This window comes from Capsicum annuum, chromosome 10, assembly GCF_002878395.1.
Source record: "Capsicum annuum cultivar UCD-10X-F1 chromosome 10, UCD10Xv1.1, whole genome shotgun sequence".
In the NCBI taxonomy this organism is placed as follows: domain Eukaryota; kingdom Viridiplantae; phylum Streptophyta; class Magnoliopsida; order Solanales; family Solanaceae; genus Capsicum; species Capsicum annuum.
Window position 1 is genome coordinate 117,496,338 of NC_061120.1, and position 25,842 is coordinate 117,522,179.

The 25,842-nt window shown below is 35.6% G+C and overlaps 2 protein-coding genes across 8 annotated transcripts; both read left to right on the plus strand.

Annotated features, from left to right (window-relative positions):
- The first annotated feature begins 9,719 nt into the window (after positions 1-9,719).
- LOC124885282 lies at positions 9,720-22,790 on the plus strand. 7 transcript variants are annotated; one of them, XM_047398116.1, is made up of 8 exons: positions 9,720-9,900; positions 18,060-18,121; positions 18,274-18,345; positions 19,407-19,609; positions 19,701-19,787; positions 19,864-19,980; positions 20,080-20,496; positions 22,534-22,790. In XM_047398116.1, exons 4-7 carry the CDS (start codon positions 19,445-19,447, stop codon positions 20,173-20,175), a joined length of 465 nt encoding a protein of 154 aa, XP_047254072.1. In that variant the 5' UTR covers positions 9,720-9,900; positions 18,060-18,121; positions 18,274-18,345; positions 19,407-19,444; the 3' UTR covers positions 20,176-20,496; positions 22,534-22,790. The 7 variants fall into 7 exon arrangements, with proteins under 7 accessions (XP_047254072.1, XP_047254076.1, XP_047254077.1 ...); XM_047398120.1 differs by having other exon boundaries at positions 18,047-18,121; positions 18,274-19,609; XM_047398121.1 differs by lacking the exon at positions 18,274-18,345 and having other exon boundaries at positions 18,047-18,121.
- On the plus strand, positions 14,583-16,031 carry LOC107844322. The gene has a single exon (XM_016688766.2). The coding sequence runs from the start codon at positions 14,583-14,585 to the stop codon at positions 16,029-16,031; it is 1,449 nt and encodes a 482-aa protein (XP_016544252.2).
- Positions 22,791-25,842: the final 3,052 nt, after the last annotated feature.

Sequence of the window (25,842 nt, forward strand, 5' to 3'; positions counted from 1 at the left end):
TTTGGTATGATCACTTGCCATTGATTGAGTTTGCCTACAAACAGTTACCATTCTAGTATTCAGATAGCCCCATTTGAGGCTCTTTATGTGCGGGGATGTAGATCAACTATCGGTTGGTTCGAAGTAGGTGAGGCTGCATTGATTGGGTCAGATATGATGTTTAAAGCCATAGAGAAAGTTCAATTGATTCAAGAGAGATTGAAAGCAACTCAGAGTCATCAGAAATCTTTTACAGACATGAGAAGGAAAGATTTAAGTTTGAAGTAGATGATCTTATGTATTTGAAGGTTTCACCCATGAAGGAGGTGAAGAGATTTGGCAAAAAGTGGAAGCTTAGTCCCCTGTATGTAGGTCCCTATAGGATTTTGAGTCGTGTGAGGAAGGTAGCATATGAGCTTGAGCTACCTACAGACTTACTGTTGGTTCACCTAGTGTTCTATATGTCCTTATTAAAGAAGTGCATGGATGATTCAGCTATTGTAGTCCCTCTAGAAAGCACAAAGATTTAGAATATCCTTTCATACGAAGAAGTTCCGGTAGAGATTTTTGATCATCAGATCCATAGACTAAGGAACAAAGAAGTTCCCTTGGTCAAAGTTTTGTGGTGAAATCAAAAGGTTGAGGATGCTACTTGGGAAGTAGAAGCAGACATGTGTACCAAATATCCTCACCTCTTCTCCATAAACTCTGATTCAGCCGAAGGTAATAGTCTTCCTTAATTCAGTTCTTTTCCCATCTCAGATTTAGCCATATAGTTATATTATGTAAATTCATGCATTCGCAAATTAGTTCAATCACTCAGTATGATTTAGATTCAGTCATTCAACCTTATTTCAGTTGTGCATGCTAGCATATAGGCTCAGTCCCCTATAATCTTTAGTTTAACTAGTCTCATTCGGGACGAAAGTTCCCTAGGGGGAGATATTGTAATACTCCGTATTTTTCCTAGCTCAGTTTACCTCCTAGTATATCAAGAGACAACTTCAAAAGTGTATAACTCTTGATACGATTAGAATTTTAAAGATCTAGACTCACCGATGTGTAGATAATTTAATTTGTTTTCCAACGATACCAATTTTGCCTTAATCCAATACTCAATTAAGAAGTTATGTCAATTTTAGTGAAAATAGTGGAAAACCACAATAAGCACCGCATCGCGGTGAAGGACAAATTTGTAATTGTCCAATTTTCAGTGGAGCATCGCAATTAGCCCACGTCGCGGAGAAGTTCTAGTTCTCGTCGTCCCTTTCCAGTAGCTCAATGAACTTTGCTTGTATCATACCAAAATTTCCAATTGGAAAGACACTGCATCACGGTGAAGTGTAATATGGCACACGTCCTTTTCTAGTGACGTAACGTGATTACACCGCATCGCTCCAAAGGCCAAAATGGCAATCGTCCTTTTTCCAGTAAGCCACCACAAAAACTGTGCGTCATGGCGGGGCCAAAAATTGGGATTTCTAGTTCCGAGTTAAATTTTTAAAGATTAATTTAGTCTTTTCCCAAGCCCCAAATCATGAAAAATAGAGAATTAAACCTATTCTAAGCCTAATATGCTCACTTTTCATCAAATTGCTCTCCAAGAAACCCTAGAGCTTCAAAACTTAAACCCCCAGAAATCTAAATTCCACTATTCTTTTTCCAAGATAACCCAAAATTCAAGATTCCCAATTCATGATATTCAAGAAATTATCTTTAAAATCCCAAATAGGAATTCAAGTTCAAGTTTCATTATCAATTTCATCAATTATGGTATGTGGGGTTTTCAATAAGGATAATTTTGTCATTCTTGTACCCAAAACCAATTTTAATTACAAAGTTACACGATTTTGCATGACTACCCATGAATTTTAATTTAGGGTTCATACTCAAATATTGTTATGTGAAGATTATGAGATTATAAGTGATTTACATGATGAATTGCATGGCTATTTTCATGCGTACGGTATAAATTTCCAAATTTAGAATTGAATATGAATGGTTTCATTACTAAGCATGAACTTTATTATGAATTGACATAAATTTGATGCATGGGAAATCAATCCCTAGTTTGAATATTGATATTTCAAGAATGACTATTCTTTAAGCATCCTATGACTGGTTATTTTTAGATTTTAATAAAGATTTGATCTTTTGATCTCAGCTTAGACATGGAATCCACTTTAGAGTTTCAGTTATAGTTTAAATTAACAGATATACTTTTGGTTTTCATTATAAACCATTTATGCTAGTTTTAAAGTAGATTTCCTACAGAATGAGCATACAAATTAAATGGAGTAGTATTTAGCACTGAGTTGGGCATGTATACATGCCCCAAAACTATGAGCTAACATAGGTACAGATTATCAGATTATTCCCATTTCTATATGGATGACATTTACAGATGTGATCACTTAGATTAGGTTATTCTCCTTGGCAAGAGTATGACACCTCTACGTAACGTGAGGTTTTCCCATAAGAGAATTAGACGTTAGACTCCGTGTTAGCTCACATGGTTTATGTAGGTTAGCAGAACCTCCCTATAGCTTATAGAAAAGAGTAAATAATAACAGAAAATCTTTTAGAAAATACGTTTAAAGGATCACGATTTTATAGAGATATTGTTTTATGAGTCTTTTGCTACTAGATTTCAGCTTTCAGTTTACAGATATAAAAGTGAGTCCTTTCTAATATTCGACAGTATGATTTCCATATATAATACAAGTACATCTCTTAGAACTAAATGTTATGAGTCACTAGATTTATATAGCATGTTTTATCACTCATGATCATGATTCTCAGTTTTCAGTTATTCAAGCTATTGTGAGTCATTTACACTTAGCATGCTTTGTTTTGCAAATTTACGCTAATTTTGAGATATTGTTTTACATATGTATTCACCTCCATATACTCAATACAATCCAGAAGTACTAATCCACATAGACATCTGTGCTACATTGTCTCATAATGTAGGTTTAGGTGCTCAATTTCAGCAGCATGAGTGATTTTGAGCATCTCTATCCATATCTCGACAGTTGGTAAGTCCCCATAGTTTGGAGACCCAGTCATTCAGATTTTCTAGTTTATTACAGTAATTGATTCAGTATTTTTCAATTAGTTTGAGTTAGCTGGGGACTTGTCCCAGTGACTCAAGTTTTTAATAGTAGAGGCTTGTCAGACTGCTAGACATAGTCCATATTTTAAGTATTCTTTACCAGAAATTGAGTCTAATATTTTTAGACATTATAATCAGACAATTTTAGTTTAGCTCAGACAGAATTCCGCAAATTAGCTTGATCATATGTTTATATTTCTCTATTTTTTAGTATCCAGATTTAGTAGAAGGAGTACAGGGTTAGCTTGAGGCTACTCATTGTCTTGATCACCGTGTGACATCTCATTACCTATTTTTAGGGCATTAAAAAGAGGCATCCTAAGAGGTTGAGAGTGAGATACGGACCTAATACGCCACATATTTGAGGCTTTAAGTACATCCTAATACTTTACTTTTGCGGATGAAAACTCTTTTTAGTAGTGGATATTGTAATGACCCTCCAAGTTATTTTTTCACATTTTAACTAATTAGAGCTTTCATATAGTTGGCCAAGTAATTTCGGACTTGGTAGAACTAACAGTTTGGTCTTTTTAGCCAATTCCCAATTTTGAAGCCTTCATTGGTTCAAATTGACTACTGGTCAAAAACTTTAAGCAAATGTCCACATAAGCCAATTCTAATAGTTGTGATAGTTCCATAACGTTAATTTTTGGTTATAAGGATCCTTGGTTTAGTTCTTGAGGATCCCAGACTTATTTTGAGCTCTTGGATACAGTTTAGAAAAATGGCAAGAGGGTGTGGAACCTATTTTTCATTGAAATAATGCTAGATAGAGAGTTTGACTGCGTCATTGAGTTTGGAACATCAACTTTTATAGGGTAGTATAGTTTATTTGCCTATATGGGATTCCTGATGAATCCTTAGGGATTCATGAAGATTCGAAGTCTTAGCTGGTGCTGGTGCATTACTTAAGCGATGCGTTAGATCACATAAGAAACCTTCCAAAGCCTAGCAAGTATTTCTGAATCATAACTTTAATTGCTTAAGTGATCTGCAAAGGCCTCAACAAGTATCTCTTATATGATGCCCGTAGTCCTTAAGCAATAGGCGTGGCCGAGTTGGGTATCACATAATCGGAGGCATTGTCGCTTAAGCAACACCTTCTAAGTATGGCTAGTATTGCATAAGCGACACTTGGTCTCTTAAGCTATGGTCTTTTAAGCAACACAGTGTTTGCCTAGGAGATACCCGTGGGCTTAGGAAGGGTATAAATACCCATTTAGCTCAATTTTCACCATTCTTCTTCCATTCACTACAATTTTGGATCCTAAAAGGATAACTCATGGGAGATTCAATTATTGGTGGTTGTGGAGGTTTGGTAAAGTTTATTGATGTGTTCTTTATTGAATTCATTGTAAACTTACAACTATTTTAGGATTAAATCCTTTTTCTTATTCTAAAGTGCCTAGAATCTTAGTGGCTTTATTATAGCATCATTAAAGATTGATATTAACCAATTTTTTAGGGTAAATATTCCTTTAGCATAGAGGGACATTGTTTTGGATTTAAAAGTGTGATTTCATAAATTACCCCACATAAGATTGATATGAAATTTCGTATCTAAAATATCATAGTGCAATGTGGGTATCATTGTTCCCATTTTTATAAGTATTGTGATTTTGATAGTATGGCACCTTGCAGAATCTTCTCGAAAAGGAAAATTAGTGTTTTAGCAAATTCTTCAGGCTTTTCTTAGGTGTTCAGGCAGGCTAGGTTTTCCTTCTTCATAGATTTTGCTATCTTTGTAGTATGACTAAGATATTATACTAGATATCGAGTAGGATTTAGGTGTTGGAAGTATAAATAAGACTATTTTGATTAGTTAAACTATTTAGGTTATCTTAAAATTATAAATGAGGATTAATTAGTTTTTCTACTCATTTCTTAGGTGATGTTGGCTTCATGGTTCATGTTTAGGATGAAAATGCCTTAGTTGCTCAACCTAGGAGAAATTACCTTAGTCACTCATGTATAGGTTGAAATTTGCCTTAGTTGCTCAAGTTTTGTTAAATTGCCTTAGTTTCTATCACTATAAGTGGGATTGACTCCGTCGCTCACGGTTGGGAGGAATTGTTATCCTAGGGATAATTATAGCTTATTCACTATATATAAATAAATTTAGATATCTTATCCTACTCCAGGGTAAAATTTGACAAAATAGATTTTATGGATTAGAAGTAGGCCCCTCCTGCCCACTTTAGGCTAGTTCTGGTGTTAGTTTTGTAAACTTATTTATGCATGATATACCTTTATTAATGTTTGGTTTGGTACATGATGAGAGTGAGTATATTTAATGTTTTTGTTAGTTGGTTATTCGAAGTTGGTGCTAATTTTGGCTATTTATAGATATGATTAATGTTATGGCCTATAGATATGACTAATGTTATGGCTTATAGATAAGATTATTGATATTTCATATAGATATTATTAATGTTATGTCTTGTAGATATGATTAATGTTATAGACTATAGATATGATTAATGTTATGGCTTGCAGATATAATTAATGATACAACCTATAGATATATTTAATGTTATGCTTTATAGATATTGTTATTGATATGGCTTATGGATATGACTATTGACATGGACCTTAGAAGTGGTTATTGACATGACTTAATAGATATGGGATCAGTATAGTTTATGGACATAGGAATTGGTATGACCTATGGATATGATGCATGGTCTGGTGTATAGATATGCGTTAAGGGATGACTTATTTGTATAGTTTACTGTGGTAGCTTATTGATATAAGTTAATTATATTGTTCACTAGCATGATTTATATATATGAGTTTTGGTTTAAGTCTGACAACCGATGATAATGACTATGATATTAATAATGTGAGTTACAGTTTAAGTCTGACAAATGATGATAATGCTATTGAGTTTCAGTTTAAGTCTTTCCTTAGGATTTATTATGATAAGATATAGTTCAGATGGATTCTTGGTTATGGCATGATAATTGGTAATTATGGTTATTCAGTTACTCACTTCCCTTGATTGTATCCTCCTAGATTATGAGGGCCTGTGTTAGGTTATTTACATTTCCAACTTGTTGGCTTATGGGGGCCAAGCAAGTAATTATAGTTGTATGATTTTTATGCTACCATTTCGTATGTATTTAATTATTTATGTACAAATATATTAGATAATATTTATAGGTTTGTCCCTTTCACTTTAACTTAGCTTGTTGTATCTTGTATCTTGTATCTTATCATATTTATATCATGATTTAGCTCATTCGACAAATGATGTTTACTGAGTACCTGTGGTTTTGGTACTCCCACTACATTTTTGTTCCTTTTATAAAGATATATGTACTATTTGTTGCAATTGATTTGATACTCATACAAATTTTATTTTTTAGATTAGGTGAGCTCTTAGAGTCGGAGTTACCCCTGTTTCTTTGTATATCTATGTCTTTTCTTTGAACTTTGAGATGGATTGTATTTGACTATTTAGTATTTATAGTTTATTTGTAGTAGCTCTTGTACAGACATTACTGAGTCTTGGTATGGTTGTTGATCTTTTATCTACCTATTAGACTATCATGACTATTTTATCACTACTTAAGTCTTTAATTGTCAATTTTTTGCTTTAAGGCCATTTTCCATCGAGTTAGCCCATTGCATCTAACTTTGTGCTATGGGTTGGCTTACCTACTAGTAAGATAAATTAGGAGCCATCAAGACTTTTAAATTAGGTCGTGATAAACTACAAGTTCATGACTAATTACCAAGAGAAGTTGTATAACCTTGGATCGCTTGAGTCGCATGGGGTTTCTTAAACTAACTACTGGTTTAGAGATACAACTAAGGATTGGTGGATGTCACTTATTAGTTGCATACCTCTAGATTCAGAAGAGATGACTTGAGATTAATTTGTTGAGGCCTTTTTGGACAGGTTTGTGCCATACAATTTGAGGGATCAAATGAGAGATAGTTTTATCACTTGGAGAAGGGATCCATGACTATTTCTGTATATGAGGCATATTTCAATGCCTTGTTTAGATATTCTATTACTAGTATTTTCACTGACTCTAATAATATTTAGAAGTTTGTTAAAGGATTAGATGTTTTACTTTAGTTGTCTACTGCCCAGATAGTAGTGTTAGAGGCATTATTTTAGAGTATACTTGATCATATGAAGATGATTGAGTCTAACATGTGAGTTTCTTAGGGAGATTTCATGAGGGTGCAATATTAGGGAAATTTTAGTGGTCATACCCCTTGAGGTAGAGATTTCAAAAGTTCCCATGGTTACTATGGTAAACCAGTGCAAGAAGCTTTGTAAGGTTCAGGTAGTAGGTTTTCTAGTTTATCAACTTTGGGTAATTGGGCATCATCAAAGGCTAGTTGTTCTAGCTCAATTATACCTTCTTCTATTAAGTTGTGTTGTAGAGGTTGTGGTGTGTGTGATGAGTTTTCCATGTGTTGATGGATCATCTCCATCATTTTTTAGACCTATCTATATCGATAGTAAGAGATGAATTTTTGGATGCTAAAGAGGTGCGAGGCAGAGGTAGTGGTGCTCATGGTGGTAGCCGTGTCGCTACCCAGTCTGGTAGCATATGTGGATAATGTTAGGCTATACCTTCCAGTCATGAGGCAGAGGCTTTAGATGCTGCTATCATAGATATCATTCTCATTTATTTTAGACCTATATCTATGTTATTTATTTTGGGATAAACTTTTTCCTATATGTCTGCCTATTTTTCTTTGGGTTTTGATTCTACTTGTGAGCCTCTTGCCATGCCTATTTGTATATCTACCTCAGTAGGAGACTCTTTAGTGGTGGATCGAGAGCGTTAATCCTGTGTTATGATCTTTGCTAGGCGTAAGACTTGGTTAGATATAATATTTCTATATATAGTGGATTGCATTATCATCTTAGGTATGGATTGGTTTGCTTCTTATCATGCTATTCTAGACTATTATGCTAACACCCTGTCATTAGCTCTACTGGGTGTGCCAAAGATAAATTGGAAGGGTACACCTCATTTAGTTCTAAAGAGATTTATATCTTATCTGTGTGCTTGTCACTTGGTTGAAAGGGGATGTTTATCTTATTTGGCAAATATTTGTGATATTAGTGTTACTTCATTGCTTTTTTTGGATTTTATTTGTATTGTCTATGAGTTTGAGGATGTCTTTTCTATAGATTATCTTGGTATGCCTCCAAATCATGATATTGACTTTTCTATTAATGTTTAGCAAGAACCAAGCCCATCTCTATTCCTCTGTATAGGATGGCCCTAGTAGAATTGAAGGAATCAAAGGACCAGTTGTAGTAATTGCTAGATAAGGGATTCATCCGACCTAATATATCACCTGTGGTGCACTTATCTTAATTATATGGTGATTATCAGTAGTTGAATAAGGTGACAATTAAGAATAATCCTTTATCTTATGTTGATGACTAGTTCAATTATTTTAGGGTGCTTTTGTATTTTTGAAGATTGATTTAAGGTTCAGGTATCATCAGTTGAGGATTAGAGCTTTGGATATTCCAAAGTTATCTTTTTGGAATCGATACGGTCATTATGATTTCTTGGTCATATCATTGGGTTAACTAATGCCCTAGTCGCTTTCACGGAGTTGATGAATAAGGTGTTTCGATCATTTCCCAACTCTTTTGTCATTATTTTATTGATGATATCTTTGTTTACTACAAGAGTAAGGCGGACCATGAAAAGCATTTGTCGATTGTACTTTGGAGATTGAGAGATGAAAATTGCATGCTAAGTTCTTCAAGTGTAAGTTTTTGTTGAATTCTATCTTTTTCTTAGGTCATGTGGTGACCAAGGATGGTATCATAGTCAATCCATCCAAGATTGCAGTGATTCATGATTGGGCTAGGCCTACTTCTCCTAACGAGATTTAGAGTTTTGCTAACTTAGCAAGCTACTATTGTCACTTTGTTGAGGGGTTCTCATCTATTGTGGCTTTTTCGACAAGATTGACTCAGAAGAAGATTTCTTTTTAGTTGAGCTTCCAAAACTCAAGGATTTGTTGACCGCAACTTCTATCTTGACTTTTACCCATAGAGGTCATAGTATTTTCAATTTTTGTGATGATTTTGATGTCGAGCTAGGTTTTATTTTGATATAGGGGGTAAGGTAATTACATATTCTTCTAGCCAGTTAAAGCATCATCAGAAGAAATATCCTACCTACCATTTGGAGTTATGTGCGGTGGTTTTATCTTTGAAGTATTAGAGATACAATTTTTATGGAGTTTATTATGGGATCTTCTCTAATCACAGTAGCTTTTAGTATTTCTCACTACTAGAAATTACCCCTATTGCAACGAACCTTTTGAAAACGGTTCCAAAAGCATTGCAATAGATGGTCTATTGCAACAGTTCCAACCATTGCAAAAAAAATTGTTCTAGTAGTTTAATAACCATTGCGATTGGTGGATTACCATTGCAATAGGGTATGGTATAGAAATGACTTCTGTAACCGTTGCCATAGAGTCACTTATGGCAACGCATTTTTGAGAAAAAAAACCCTATTGCATTGATTTTCATTTTTCCCTCTCTATTTTTTCACAGATTCTGCCAAAAGTTTAAAAATATATAATAAAAATTAAAAAAATATATTACAAAAATTAAAAATATATATACACAAAATAACATTTCAGTACAGTACTATCTCATCAACTCTCTCACTCAGTCGACAACATAGCGTCGACTTCCAAGCCACTGCGATCGTCGTTCCGACCGCCGCTACATTCGCTGCTCCGACCATCAATCCAATTTACAATTGCCCGACAGAAAATTAGCAGTGCTGACAAAACATTAGGTACTTTTCTTTGTTATCTATTGGGTAGAATTAAATCCCATGAGTTTATGCTTAATAGCTTGCTTTTCATAATGTGAATTGATATAGTTACTTAGGTAAGTGATTTAAGAAGTTTTGTTCTTTAGAATCTATATGTTTGTTTGCGAATTTCTGAAATCTGGTGAAATTTCTGTAGATTGTACTGGAGATTGTGTTAAATGTGCTATGTTTGATTTTCTTGGTTACTTAGGTAAGTGATATAGAAATTTTAAATCTTTAGAATCTGCATGCCTATTCACTTTTTGTAGGTTATATAAGACAATAGGAAAGAAATGTGTTATTTTGATCATCTTTGCTAGCCTGTTATTTGCTACTGTAAAACTTTCTTGATTGATGCTTGTTGCGTATGTACACTACACTTACCCTCCTCAGACCCCACTTGGTGGGAATATACTGGGTACATTTTTGTTGTTGTTGATACGCTTTGAGGAAATTCCAGGCTAATTATTTTAACTTTGTTAATTCTCCAAAAGGAACCCCCTGCTCCTTACATGCTTCTTTAGAAAAAGCACTGGTCCAGATGTCACCCCTTTACCCTTCAAATTTTGCCTTAAAATCTGCTGGGTAAAGGAGCTGCTCATGTTATCTTCTCCTGCCACCACTCTCATCGATAATCTATCTAGAGCTGCATATTATACTTGAGTCCTCCATTTTCGACTGTCACCTCTTTGGGAATACTACTATCATCGCCATGAACTCTAATCCTCTCCTATTAGAGATGATTTCTCAATTGTATTTCCTCTTCTGTTTCGATCCAGCCACCACAATGATCACCAATGGTTTTAAAAAAATTATGAGACAATAGGTAAAGTGGAAGATCTATTCTGGTCCAGATTGAAGTTGGCCATCCTATCTCCTTCATATTGCTTGCAGTAAATTAAATGATAAGGGAAGCTGAGGAGGAGGATGGCAGTATAGTCACTCCATTAGAGGAAAAACCTGCAGCTCCTCGTAATCGACCCAAATGGGAAGTTGAACCTTCATCTAAGTAGTCTTCATTTGTTAAAAGTGAAATAATAATCTATAAGTGGTTTCTTGGTACACTTTGTCCCTACACTATTTGGCAAAAACAATCCTCTACTCCAGTACCACCCTACAGCTTTGACTAGACAGTAAATAATAGTACTGTTTTCTTTCTAGTTTTTGAATTCTTGAAAACAAAATACTATTCAAACTCATCCATTGAAAAGAAAAATGGTGACAACAAGGTTAGGATTTCAACAAGCAGCAGCTACCTCATCTCTAACACTCAAAGATTGGCTCACCTACGAGAAGAAACAGAAGTACAGAAAAGTATCTGGTTTTTATGATAACTTTTTTCCTTCTAATAAAATTGTTGTATTAGGAGAGTTAAGAATGTAGAAAACTTGGAGTTATAAAAAGACACAAGATTTTCTTTACAGCTTGTTTAGCTAATAAAGGGCGCTAATGTCCCGCTATTACAAGGATTGTTTATCACTAGGAAATTGCTGATCTGTACAGGTATTACAAGGTAAAAAATGAAAGTCTATTTTCTATCCTTACAGTGAGTCCTATCGCAATGAGATATATCAAAGATTCAGTGTCATTTACAATATCTATTTTATACCAAAAGAGAAAAATAATTATGCCATTTAACTTGATCTTCTGTATTTCATGATTCTTCGGAATACCTTGCATCGCTCTCTTTTTGCTGAATTCATCATATACTCAGAGGAGTGTCGGGATTTTAGCTATTGTAGACGTTTTAAGGTAGAAGAGGTTAGACAGGCTGTCCGCAGGATGCGAAGGGGTAGGGCGACGGGGCCGGATGAGATACCGGTGGAGTTTTGGAAGTTCGTTGGAGAGGCTGGTGTAAGGTGGTTGACTGGATTGTTTAATGAAATCTTCAGGACGGCAAAGATGCCCGAGGCGTGGAGGTGGAGTACCATGGTCCCTCTCTATAAGAATAAGGGGGACATTCAGAGTTGCAATAACTATAGGGGGATTAAGTTATTGAGTCACTTTATGAAGATCTGGGAGAGAGTGGTCGAGGTGAGGCTGAGACGGATAGTGTATTTCGGAAAACCAGTTCGGATTTATGCTCGGCCGCTCGACGACGGAGGCAATCCACCTGGTGCGGAGGTTGGTGGAGCAGTATAGGGAGAGGAAGAAGGATCTGTACATAGTTTTTATCGACCTGGAGAAGGCATACGACAAAGTCCCCAGGGAGGTGCTTTGGAGATGCTTGGAGGTGAATGGAGTACCGCTGACATATACCAGAGTAATTAAGGATATGTATGATGGAGCGAAAACCCAGGTGAGGACGGCGGGAGGAGACTCAGAGCATTTCACTGTCCTGACAGGATTGCATCAGGGATCTACTCTTAGTCCCTTTTTGTTTGCGTTAGTGATGGATGTGTTGACGCGGCGCATTCAAGGGGAGGTGCCGTGGTGTATGCTTTTTGCAGACGATGTAGTGCTGATAGATGAGACTCGAGGGGGTGTGAATGACAAATTAGAGGTGTGGAGGCAAACTCTTGAGTCTAAAGGGTTCAGGGTGAGCAGAAGCAAGACAGAGTATGTGGAATGCAAGTTTAATGATGTGAGGCGGGAGAATGAGGTAGTAGTGAAGCTGGAAGCACAGGAGGTATGTAAAAGGGATAAGTTCAAGTATCTTGGGTCCGTGTTCTAGAGTAACGGTGAGATTGACGAGGATGTCTCGCACCGTATTGGGGCGGGATGGATGAAGTGGAAACTCGCGTCGGGGGTGCTGTGTGATAAGAAGGTGCCGCCCAAGCTTAAAGGCAAATTCTACAGGGTGGTAGTCCGTCCGGCCTTGTTGTATGGAGCGGAGTGTTGGCCAGTTAAGAACTCCCACATCCAAAAACTGAAGGTGGCAGAAATGCGGATGTTGCGCTGGATGTGTGGACTGACTAGAGGGGATAGAGTTCGGAATGAGACTATCCGGGAGAAGGTTGGTGTGACTTCAGTGGAGTGCAAGATGCGGGAAGCACGATTGAGATGGTTCGGACACGTGAAGAGGAGGGGCATGGATGCCCCGGTCCGTAGGTGTGAGAAACTAGCGTTGGATGGTTTTAGGCGGGGTAGGGGTAGGCCGAAGAAGTACTGGGGTGAGGTGATTAGGCGGGACATGGAACAGTTACAGCTCACCGAAGACATGACCCTAGATAGGAAGGTCTGGAGGGCGCGAATTACGGCAGAGGATTAGGGCCAGTTTGGGTCGCTAGTGTAGGGAATTACTTGGTGAGGGTTTTATTCCTGGTATGATTCCGTGTTCCGTGTTCCATGTTTTATGACGAATCTGTGTGCTTTCCTCTGCTTTCCTCTGTTTTATATTACTTATGGGTGCCGTATTTATGTTATGTAATCTGCTTCTGTGCTTTACTATGTGTTTGTGTGGTATCTCGTGCCTTGTGCCGGGGGTCTATCGGAAACAGCCTTTCTACTTCATCAGAGGTAGAGGTATGGACTGCGTACATCTTACCCCCCAGACCCCACTAGGTGGGAATACACTGGGTTTGTTGTTGTTGTTGTTGTTGCATCATATACATGCAGGGATTCCATTCCACCATTTGTTCTGCCTCCCTGAATTGCTTTTCTGCTCCAGCATCTATGAATGCTCATTTGTATTCCTCGTCATCATTAATTTTAGACCCCATTATATTTAAGGAAAGTTGCCATGGTTTTTAAAAAGGATCCAAGGTTGATTTGTTATTGGACAGTGAAGGAGTAAACTACTAACTGTTTCTGTGTTCCTCCAACAGAAAAGTTCATGTAGAACATAGTTAAAAACCCTTTCTTTGCCAATTTTCTTGTGTCAAGTTTGATTCTTTGTCCATCAATCAGGATAAGCATGCAACTTAAATTCTTATATCCACTTCCCAAATTTATTTCCATGGCTAATACAGTGACTCTTGCACACTAGTGAGAGAAACATATTATGATGTTACCGGGGATATTGATTCTACATGCAACCTGCTGTAAAAGAAGCATATTATGATTTTATTTGGGATATTGATTTGACATAGTTACCTTTCCCTGCCAAAAAATGTGACAAGAGTATTTTAATTCTACTCATAATCTCCTGAACAACTCTCCCTAACTATTCCAAAGTGGTTGACCTAGCTATTGGAGTGAAAAAAAAAAGAGACTGTTTCTAATAAAAAACACAGATTTGGGGTAACAACCTTAGAAACAAGGTTGAAATCTCAGAAGAGGTCACATTAGGTAAATCATCCCTTTCTATAAGTTTTGGTTGTATTAGTCGAGGTGAAAGCACAATTATTAATAGAAAATCGTAAATGTTAAGACTGTGTCCCTTCTTCCAAATGTTCTTAATCCTGGTTTATGTTTTTCTGTATCACACGTACTTTATCTAGTAATATCTATTTCCCAGGAATGAATTTGTAAACTGTTATAATTGTGTGATGAAATTAAGATAGCATCTGGTAATATCTATTTCCCATCTGCTATAACAAAGCTTAATCTATGGACAAGTATTTATTTTTATTTGTTTAATTGAAGATGATATATTTGTGGGTCATAATTTGTTTTAATTTGTTTAATTGTAGAGGATATATTTGTTGATCATACTTTGTTTGAATTTTTGTGATTTCGGTGTGTTATGTAGGATTATAATGGATAGTGAGGATAAAAGTTAGATGAATTGTTTAATATGGTCTGATGAGTTTCAATATAGAGTGAAAAACTTTCTTGAGAAGGCATTTGAACGAGCTTCTCAAGGAAATAAGATATTATATCCTTGTAAAGACTGCAAGAATCATTATTGGCATTATAGAGATGTGGTGGAGGATCACTTGCTTTCTAGAGGGTTTCGTGTTGGTTACACTAAATGGACTTTCCATGGAGAAAGCACTTCCTCAAGAAAGACACATCATCCAATCAATGATGATGAAGGTTCAAATATGCGGGATGATATTGATGGACTACTTCACGATACATTTAGAAATGTAGAGGCTAAATTGGGACATGAAGAAGGGGATAGAGAGGGATTACCTGAAGATGTAAAGAAATTTTTTAAATTATTGGAGGATGGAAAGAAACAATTATATCTGGGGTGTGAAAATTTTAGTAAATTGAGCTTCACCATTCGGTTGTTCTTGTTTAAATCATTGCATGGGTTGAGTAATGTAGCATTTTTAGATTTGTTAGTGTTGATAAAAGAGGCATTTCCCTTAGCTCTGATACCGGAGTCTTTCAATAAGGCCAAAAATGTGATAAGAGATTTGGGTCCTGATTATGAAAAAATACATGCATGCCCTAATGATTGCATGTTATTCTGGAAGGACAATGAGAAAGCTGAGAACTGCTCTGTATGTGGGACTTCTAGATGGAAGAGTGTTGATGGTGTGTCAACTACTGTAAGGTCTAAAATTCTTGCAAGGGTTTTACGATACTTTCCCTTAAAGCCTAGGCATCAGAGGATGTTCAAGTGTCCTGAAACAGCCGTTGCAATAAAATGGCATGCTAATGAACGGCCGAATGATGGAAATCTAAGGCATCCCGCTGATGGGCAAGCATGGAAGGATTTTGATCACTTGTATCTGGACTTCTCTAGAGATCCTCGTAATGTCAGGTTTGGTCTCTCAAGTGATGGTTTCAACCCATTTCGAACAATGAGCATTTCTCATAGCACGTGGCCTGTTATGTTGATGAACTATAATTTATCACCATGGATTTACATAAAAACCGAGTATCTTATGTTGTCAATGATCATTCCAGGCCCATCATCTCCTGGAAATGATATAGATGTGTATTTGCAACCTCTAATTGATGAACTAAATGAACTATGGGAACATGGGATAAAAACATATGATGTTAAAACCAAAGAAACATTCCAAATGCGTGCAACCTTAATATGGACAGTTAGTGATTTTCCAGCATTAGCAATGCTTTCAGGATGGAGCACTAAGGGAAAATTGGCATGCCCTTCTTGTAATTATTACACATGCTCTCGATATCTCAAACACAGTCGTAAGATCTGTTATTTGGGTCATTGGAGATTTTTTCCTCATGATCATCCATTGAGAAAAGATAAGAAATCCTTTGATGGTAATGAGGAACATAGACCCGCACCTACTCCCTTGTAAGTTCTAGAAGTGCTTAAAGAGTTGCGTGAATTCGATAATGATTTTAGAAAGGGAAAAAAGAAAAGGTCTCGAGATAATAAGGGTCCTTGGAAAAAAATCTATTTTTTTGAATTGCCGTATTGGCCAGATAACAAATTGAGTCACAATCTTGATACAATGTACATAGAAAAAAATATATATGATGATTTGCTTGGGACTTTATTGGAGATAAAGATGGGAAGTCAAAGGATTATGTAAATTCTCGATATGACTTACAAGAAATGGGAATACAAAAGGAGCTACAACCAGTAGAAGATAGTAATAGAAATGTAAGCTTGGCTCAATCTTTATTTTCCATGAAATCAGAACATAAAAGATTGTTTTGCAGTGTCTTGAAAATTTTCAAATTACCTAAAGGGTGTGTTTCAAATATATCAGATCGAGTAAATATGAAGGAGATGAAGATATCAGGGTACAAGAGTCATGATGCTCATTTTATAATGCATCACTTGCTCCAGGTTGTTGTTAAAAATGTTTTGCCTAAGAATGTTTCATTGACATTGATTAGGTTGGGCAATTTCTTTAGATCCATATGTAGTAAGGTGATTAGGCTGAGAGATCTTGAAAAATTGGAGTCTGAAATTGGTGAAATTACATCTAACTTTGAAATAATTTTTCATCCAACATTTTTTTATATAATGCTACATTTTCCTGTTCATTTGGTGAATGAAATTAAGCTTGGGGGCCCCATACATCTTCATTGGATGTATTTCATTGAGAGAAGCCTATGCAATCTTAAGGCGCTTGTTCGTAATTGATCTTGTCCAGAAGCATCAATAGCAGAGGGTTATTTGGTTAAAGAGTGCCTAATTTTTTGTTCAAGAAACCTACATGATGGTGTGAAAACACGATTTAGTAGGTACCAAACTGAAGATGAAGAATGCATTCAAAATTTGTCACCTATATTCCCAAAGAATGGTAATCCAATTAGATCTGAGAAGAAAAAAACTGCACTTTCTTAATGGATTCAAAGTTATGTTATGAAGCACATCGATATGTCCTTTTTAACACGGGAGATGAAGAAGTGGAAAATTTCATCGAGTAAGATATTTACCTATTAAACTTCATGTATTTGTTTATTATAAGGTACATGAATTCATAGTCTTGAATTCAGTAGTTGGTTTGAACAGAAAGTTAAAAATGTTGAAGTATCTCATCATTTAAAATGGCTAGCTAACGGGCCCAATACGGTGGTAAAGAGATATAGCTCATATTTCATCAATGGATATTGATTTCATAAAAAAGCTCGGGATGCCCCACGCAAGAGTCAGAATTCTGGAGTGACTTTATCAGCAACAATGGATAGTTTTGCTAGTGCTAGGGACCAAAATCCCATAGATGGAGATATGGTTTATTATGGAGTTATTCAAGATATTCTTGAGATTGATTACTATGGTTGCTTTAATGTTGTATTATTTAGGTGTGATTGGTATCAGAATGAAGTAGAAGAGTATGGGTTGACTCGAGTATACTTCAACAAGTTATGTTGTAAAGATGACCCTTTTGTGCTGGCATCACAAGTTTATCAAGTTTTTTATGATGCGAATCCAATTGAGAAAGATGTTTATTATACAAGGAATAAAGTTCCTGTAGATTTGTATGATCTAGAGGAAGGGAATTTCCCTAATATAGGAGAAAAATTTTGGAGGGAGCCTAATGATGACATTGGTCCCTCAACTAGATTAGATGACGGTGACTTTAGATGGTCAAGAGAAGATGAAGCCATTGTCGTTGTTGATATTCCATCTACTGAAGAACATTCAGAAGCCATAGTTGTAGAAACATTAAAAGAGGAGGATGAGTTTGATGATACTGATTGGGATTGGATGAAGGCATATGATTAGACAAATAAATTCATTTGAATATATTCTCATCATTATTTTCATCTTTTGTGTGTGTTAATTTCCTTTTGCATACGTATCTTATGTTCATGCTTATTTATATCGTTTTAATCATTTTCATTTATTCTATAATAGTTTAATTGTGCAGAATTGTCAAAGTCCATTTGAAAGGAATCTACTGAATCATTGAAGAGGATTGTGGTCTCATTGGTAAAATTTCCCCCCCTCAACTTTTGATTATAAAACCTTCTTTAGTTTCTATTGGTTCATCTGCTCTTTCGTCTTTGGACATTTTTTGTTTTTTCTACTTCGCTTGATTTAGCATTTTGTTAACCGACTAATTGCTGACAATTTCTTGAAAGGTGTTTTTCATATTTTAAATTGTTTGGAATAATCATTTGAAGCAAATTGAGGACACATGTGGGAGATTCAAGGTAAGTGAGGTTGATGTATGCATTTGAAGCATTTAGTATTTGTTGTTGTTGTAGAGCTGTTCATTTGGTAGTAGATGATAGCAGTGTTACAAATTCTAGATGTTTATAATCCTTCGGCCTTTTGGTGTAACATGAAAGATGTAGATCATTTTGATACCTTGTTTTACATGATTGATTCCCTGCAATATACATAGGAGATCAAGTCTTTCAATCATGGACAGATTCAGCACCCTCTTGGTGCTAGTTTTGGTGATAAAATGTACTAATAGAACATGGATTATGGGAAATAGTCAAGAAAACTAGTAGTTATGCATCTCAGGCGAGTTTCATTTTCGAGAGGGGAACTACAATATGCAAAATTAAGGACTACTTTGATAGCAAATGACGAAACACCTAGTAGCCCCAACTAGTCCATTAATAAAAAGTGTTAACAAATTTAGAATTCTGCCTTAGTAGACACAAGTAGTACCTTCTACATTGCTGACAAAACCTCTACTCAATGCCATTCGCAATAACTTTAGCAGTCTTTGAGTGAACCTCACATACTTTATGCCTCTTATGATAGTCCTTACAGGGACTAAGAACCTTCCCATAAACTTGGACTTGGAAAAATGGTTTGGTCACTAAACATTAGTTTTCTTATCAGATTTGGATATAAATAGCTCCTCAATTGTGTGTTGCATTTCGAATGTCTGAAATGCATTTAAGCTGACTAGGATATTGTTATCTAAACCCTTGATGTAGTGGTTACATTTTGCTTCTTTTATAAAAATGAAGAAACAAGAGCAGGTATTGTACAGTGTCTAAAATACAGTAGTACATCCAGCATTTGACCTCTAATTTGTCAAATAGTTATCTAAAGGAATATTTTAGAAATTCTCAACTGTTTTTGCTTCTTGGAGTACTACTCCTAGTTCTCTATCTTCCAAGCTGATATTTCCTTATTGCAGATTGTTGTTTCTTTATTATTAGCAATTCCAGGTTCAAAGTTATCACTATTCTAATTTCTAGTTCAAATAATTTCATAGTTTTTATACTAACCAAATTGCACCAAATTACAGAAGAAATATGACATTCCCGAAAATGGAAAAAATGGGCTATGAATGCAATTGATTCTGCTTTTAGAGGGTACAAGTCCAGGTTAAAGAAAAAACAGTATTATGCCTACCCCAATGATGAAATTCGAATGGCAAATAGGCCTAAAACTGTTCCAGAACCTGTATTTGCTGATTTTCTTCTGTATTGGAACTCCAAAGAAGCTAAGGTATTATATGAATATGTATAGTTATTACTTTGTTCCATAATCACTACTTCAATTTGTTTTTTAAAACTGATCTCTATCAGTTGTTATGCAGGATAAGTCTGATGATAACAAACAGAATAAAAAAATATGGAAGTATCCTCACACTGTTGGAAAAATAAGTTTTGTTCTAATCCGCGAGGTTTGGTGTTTTTTATATTTGTTACTATGAACTTGTTGACTTGAAAATTTTTTAATGTTGACTTGTGTGTAACTAGGAAAAAAATAAGGAAAATTCAGGTGTTGTGTCAAACAAGGAATTCTTTGTTGATACTAGAAAAAGAAAATCTGGACGAGTCTACAAGGATTCATCTGAAGATATTACAAATAAAATAGTATGAAGTTTTCTAATTCAAAATTGATCAAGATCATTTGTTCTTTATTAAATATTGAATCAACTCAAGTTACTTGCTCATTTTGGATCTGACTTGTAGGTTGAAATGGAGAGAGCAGAAACTCAAGAAAGTGAAGATGGTAGTCAATCAGTTGATGCATTCACAACAGTTATGGGTCTTGATCATCCGGGATGAGTAAGACTATATGGATGTGGGGTGACCAAGTCACTTTTGAAACAAAAAAAACAAGTGATTATGGACCCTCTTCAAATATTATTGTGGATAAATTGGTGGAAAAGAGAATGGATGAACTAGAATAGAGGATACAACAAAGAATGCAGGCTCAAAGAGATGCCATTGAACGAGATGTTTCAATGAACATCATTGCACAATTACAACATCAAAATCCAGAATTAACACTTGCTCCTAATATGCTAAGATTCAATGCTCATTCATCAAGGGAAAAGGCTGCTATTCAACAAATCAATCATCCATTTATTGGGAGTAACAATGAAGGTCTGTCTTTTCTTCTTCTTTTTCTCGCCCTTTATTGGTAAGAGTACTATTTAATAACTTAATGAGTATAATTATGGAAATATATAGCTGTTATGACCCAAGGTTCCTAAAATTACTTTTTCTGTGTTCTTTCATCCGTAAAATGCCCTGTGAAATGTGGATGTGGAGTTTTGAAACTTCTGTTAAGGCTGACTAGATAGGGTTTTGAATCGTAAAATACTATGCATGTTATAGAGTGGTGCTAATAATGTCAAACTCCAGTCTCCAACCACTACTATCTGAATCAAAACCACTCCTCTAATTAAGGAGTTATGAATTCCTTAATGGTAACCCAGTATTAGTTCCCTCCTTTGACCTATAAATCACTTAAGCCTAAATGAAATTCCTGTACTCGATAAACTTTACTCAGATAAACTTTTAGAGTTGTTACAACAATAATATCAAAGTAGCATATTCGGAAACTACAGTAGAGGTCTCTGTAAGCCGCTCTTTGAAATGATTTCAGTGAACGTACATGAAAATGAGTTTATCATGGCTAAGGAGGAAATTTCTCCTTCTTTGAATAACCTAAATTAGGGACTTAGTATTGGCATCATCTCAGGTCAAAGTGTTGAAGTAGACATCTGTGAAGAGGACATCCTAATATTTGAGAAAACTATTGAAAAACTCTATGAATGAAGGTTACCTGCAAAAAAGGGTACTTCTTCAAATATATTACCTGCTAGTGAGTGACCTATTGCATTTATGGGGAGAAGTGATGATGTAGGAGATGCCTCAAAGTTTGTAGAAAATTCGTACATTGTCTCTCTAATGCTTGAGTCTCTTTACACCCTTCCTTCTTTGAAATATAATAGAACTCATGTGTCTCATATTTCTCAGGTCCTTAGAGACAACTCTAAGACTAAAAGTTATTAACGACCCTTGAGTTTTATATTAAAAAAGACCCAATACCCCATAGTCCCAAGTCCATAGTTTCTAGTGTTGCTTGTACTGGAGTAAGTAAAAGGAATCCTTAAAGGAAAATGAGGCACAAATAATTTAAAATTGAGACAAAATAGGACCATAGTGGAAGATCATCTATTTCTACTGACAATGATAAATGTTGATGAGGATTAGGAAATAAAAAATTAAACGTTGATATGGCTACAAGTATTTCCAAAAGATAGAAAAAAGTTGTGTCTAGGCTACAAGTACTGAGTTGGACAAAGAGGAACCTAGTGCTGAGGTAAAAGGCCAAAAGCCAAAGACATATATAAAGAGTTGACTCATGCAAAAATTTAAGAGGCTCTAAGGCAGCAAACTGTTCTTTATGGATGAGTATTTGATCTAGATACTGAAACTTATATCTAAATACTTAAAGAATGTAACTAACATTTCTGGAGATAGACGTTTCCTGCATGCTGCCTTTTTGTCAGCTGTGGTTTGAGCTATTTCTTTCAGGGCTTTTTACCCCACTGCAGCAAGCTGCACCTAGGTAACCTCCTTGTGAAAGGGTACGGTGCCAAAGAAGCATCTACTTGTCCACAAGTAAGGGCTTGTCATGGCTCAAACATGAGATAAATCATGGCCAAAACTACAATGGTCTAAACATCCTCATGGTATATTGTCTGGACAGATTTAGATATACCATAGCTAAACTCTTTACCAATTGAACACTTGATATATGTTCAAATATGGACAGTATTCTCTTTGGCTAATTTTACATTGAAAATTGTTCACCATTTCAGTATTTCCTTTCATGTTATTTCATCAATTGCTCTACAATTGTGGCGGGGTTCTTTCTCATTCGTGTATGTTCATTCTTGGGGTATAAATCTGTTTATCTTCTTGAGTTACTAATTATATCTTTCTCTTTTTGTTTTGTTTCGTGATTTAGTTGTCATGAATTATACTTCTTTTACTAATTTGTATAAATAATTTATTCATTTGCTATTTAGATCATTTGTGCTCTATTTATAGGTGTTCTTTTATGCTCTAATTGAAAATTAAATATGCTGTCATTTAAGTACTAATTGAGATTATTTTTTCTTTTTATAGATGTTCAAAATGAAGAAGGAGATGAAGAAAGTGATGAAGAAATTGACCTTACTTGAGAAATTTTTTGAATTATTTATAGATATTTTAGTATCGATCTTTTTGATATTGAATTTTGTGAAACTTATCGCCACTTGAAGTTGATACTTTATGGGAAAACTAATGACCGTTTGACTTTAACATTTTGCTTTTGCATTTAGATTACTAGTTTGTTGGATATTTTAATTTGAACTATTAAAGAAAGATTTTGTTGTTATGTATATATATAATTGTGTATTAGTATAATTCTCTCTATTTATATATATCAATTGATATTAAAACTAGTTGCAATAATAGGTCGCAAAAAATTATTGTAAGATTCAAAAATCATTGCAATAGGTGTCAAAAACTGTTGCCATAAGTAGTAAAACAATTGTTACAATAGGGTTATTGTAATGGTTCTTAACTGTTGCAATAGATTTTATTACAACAGTTCTTAACCGTTGCAATAGACTCTATTGCAATGGTTCTTCACCGTTTCAATAAAGCCCATTGCAACATCTCTCAACTGTTCAAATCATCTGTTGTAATGGTTTTTTAACCATTGCAATAGATTCTATTGCAATGGTTCTTCACCATTACAATAGATAATTTGAACCGTCTCAACAGGTGTTGAAAAAACCATTGCAATAGATATACATATTGGAACAGTTAGGATAACCATTGCAAATGACGCTACGATAGGTCTATCCGAACGCCTACATATGCAACACATATAAAATCGTTGCGGTATCTCTATGTCAATGGTTTTTATATCTATCACAATGAATTTTGAACCATTGTCATAGAGGTAATTTCTGGTAGTGTCTTTACCTAATAAGATGTTAAAATGAGGTAAGGTCATTTGCTTGAGTTGCTTAAGGATTATGACCTTACTATTCTCTATCCTCCAGGCAAGCTTAATGTGGTTGAGGATGACTTGAGCTATGAACATTGACTAGCATAGGTATCTTGGTGCATCTTCTAACCTAAAAGAGGCCCTTAGCCTTAGAGGATGAATCTTTGGCTAACTGATGGTTAGGCTTGATATTTTAATACCTAGGTGTGTTTTGGCATTAATGAAGGCTTGATCTTTTTTATGGTGTAGATTTGGGCTTATTAGTATGATAGCATTGGTTTAAAGGTGTTTCGAGATAATGTGTTGAGTGGTGAGTGGTGAGTCTATGGAAGCCTCACTTGGTTCTAATGGTGCTATGAGGATTAGAGGTTGAGTCTATGTGCCGAGAGTGGATGAGTTAGTGATATTGATTTTGAAAGAGGCTCATTGTTCTAGGTACTCTATTCATCCAGGAGAGAATAAGATGTATAATTATTTGAGATAACACTATTGGTATAGTGGTATGAGGAAGGATGTAGCAAATTTCATAGCTTATTGCCTATGTTTCCAGCAGGTGAAGGCCGAGCATTTTAGGCTTGGTGGATTACTTCTTAAGTTTCCTATTCCCAAGTAAAAATAGGAACATATCATGATGGACATCATGATTGGGTTGCCTCACACTTCTTATTATTTTGATAGTGTTTGGATCATTGTGGATCTATTAACCAAATTAGCTTATTTTATACCTATTTAGGTTTTCTTTAGTGCTGAGAGGTTGGTCTGTATCTATATTTGTAAGATAGTTGTTCTCCATGGTGTACCAGTGTCTATTATCTAAGATGGAGGTTTAGTATTCACTTCTTAATTTTGGAATGCATTTCAGAAGGATTCGGGTACCCAAGTTGATCATAGCATGACTTTTCACCTCAGATCGATGGTCAGTTAGAGCAAAATATTCATATTTTTGAGGATATGCTCCGCACTTATGTTATGGAATTTGGAGGTTAATAGGAGCAACATTTAGCCTAGGTAGAGTATGCGTATAGATGGCACTGTTTGAGGATTTGTATGGTAGGCATTTTCATTTTCTAGTTTGTTTATTTGAGGTTTTTGAGATTAGACCTTGAGGTACGAACTTGCTTCACAAGTCTTTAGATTGAGTTTGGGTCATTTGGGATAGACTTCGAGCGGCTCAGAGTAGGTAGAATGCTATGCTGATCGTAGACTCTTTACCTTGAGATTTAGTCTTGGTGATTGAGTCTTCCTCTATGTATTGAATATAAAGGGAGTGATGAGGTTTGGGAAGAGGGGCAAGCATAGCCTAAGTATACCGGGCCATTTGAGAATCTTCGTACTATTGTAGATTTGGCTTATGAGTTAGCATTGCCCCAAGATTTATCAGCTGTTTAGGCAGTTTTTCATGTATCTATGCTACGATGTTATATTCCAAATGAGTCTCATGTTTTCGTTTGGACATAATACAACTAGATAAGAGGTTGTCCTTTGTTGAGTAGGCACTCTCTATTTTTGCCTGGGATGTTAGATGGCTGTGTTCTAGAGATATTCCAGTGGTTAAGTTCCAGTAGATACACCATCCTATAGATGAGGCTAACATGCATAGTAGTTATCCCCAGCTTTTTGCTGATTTAGGTATATCCCTTACCTTTAGTTTGAGGACGAACTAGATTCTTGGTGGTGGGTGTTGTAATGACTTGATTTTGTGCACTTCCATTTTAATATGTTTCGACCATTTTAACACTTCGCGTAGTTGCTACGTCACGTGTGTAGGTATAATTGGAATAGTTCCCGGTGTGATTTGGAATGAGTTGTGCAAGCTTATGGGTTTTAGAAGTTAAAAGGCCTTATAGTTGACTTTGGTCAACAATTATTGTTCTATGTGTTGGATGGAAAAACAAACTACTCCATCAGATGTGGAACATCAATTTTTAGTTGGTAGCGTGGTTGTGTGATTTTATGGCTTTTGGGTCTCATTTTGACCCTCGGTTCAAAAAATTGTGAAATTACGTTTTGGGGCTCAATTTTTTGAAAAGAACCTCTTTCCAAAAATTTGATGTCGTTGTTGAGTCTGATATGTCAAATTTAGTAAAGTAGTATTTTTTGTTTGTTGGCATGGGATTCCAGACGAATTTTGAGGGGTTAATAAGCAACTTTACATTTTAACAAAGTTGTTGGTACACCATTTGTCATGTACAACCGCTTTAGCATCCCAGACACCATTAAAAAGAATAGCAACTAGTAGCCACGTACTGCTAAAATGGTACATGGATACTTAAGCAGCCCCCGCTTCAGCAGTATGGGGACCACTTTTGCGGTCAATTCGTATAGGGCCGCACTGCTTTAGGGTCGACCTGTGCTAATACGGTGACCACATTAGTCATTATTATTGTGTCAATATAAAAACCTTCTTCCTCGATTCCTCACCTATTTTTGACACT

Excerpts from the sequence above, each read along its gene's own strand:
- LOC107844322 (XM_016688766.2), top strand. The coding sequence starts at position 14,583 with ATGAATTGTTTAATATGGTCTGATGAGTTTCAATATAGAGTGAAAAAC.
- LOC124885282 (XM_047398117.1), top strand. The coding sequence starts at position 19,445 with ATGAATGCAATTGATTCTGCTTTTAGAGGGTACAAGTCCAGGTTAAAG. Across the intron at positions 19,610-19,700 it reads GGAACTCCAAAGAAGCTAAG|GATAAGTCTGATGATAACAA; the intron begins GTATTATATGAA and ends GTTGTTATGCAG. Across the intron at positions 19,788-19,863 it reads GTTTTGTTCTAATCCGCGAG|GAAAAAAATAAGGAAAATTC; the intron begins GTTTGGTGTTTT and ends GTGTGTAACTAG.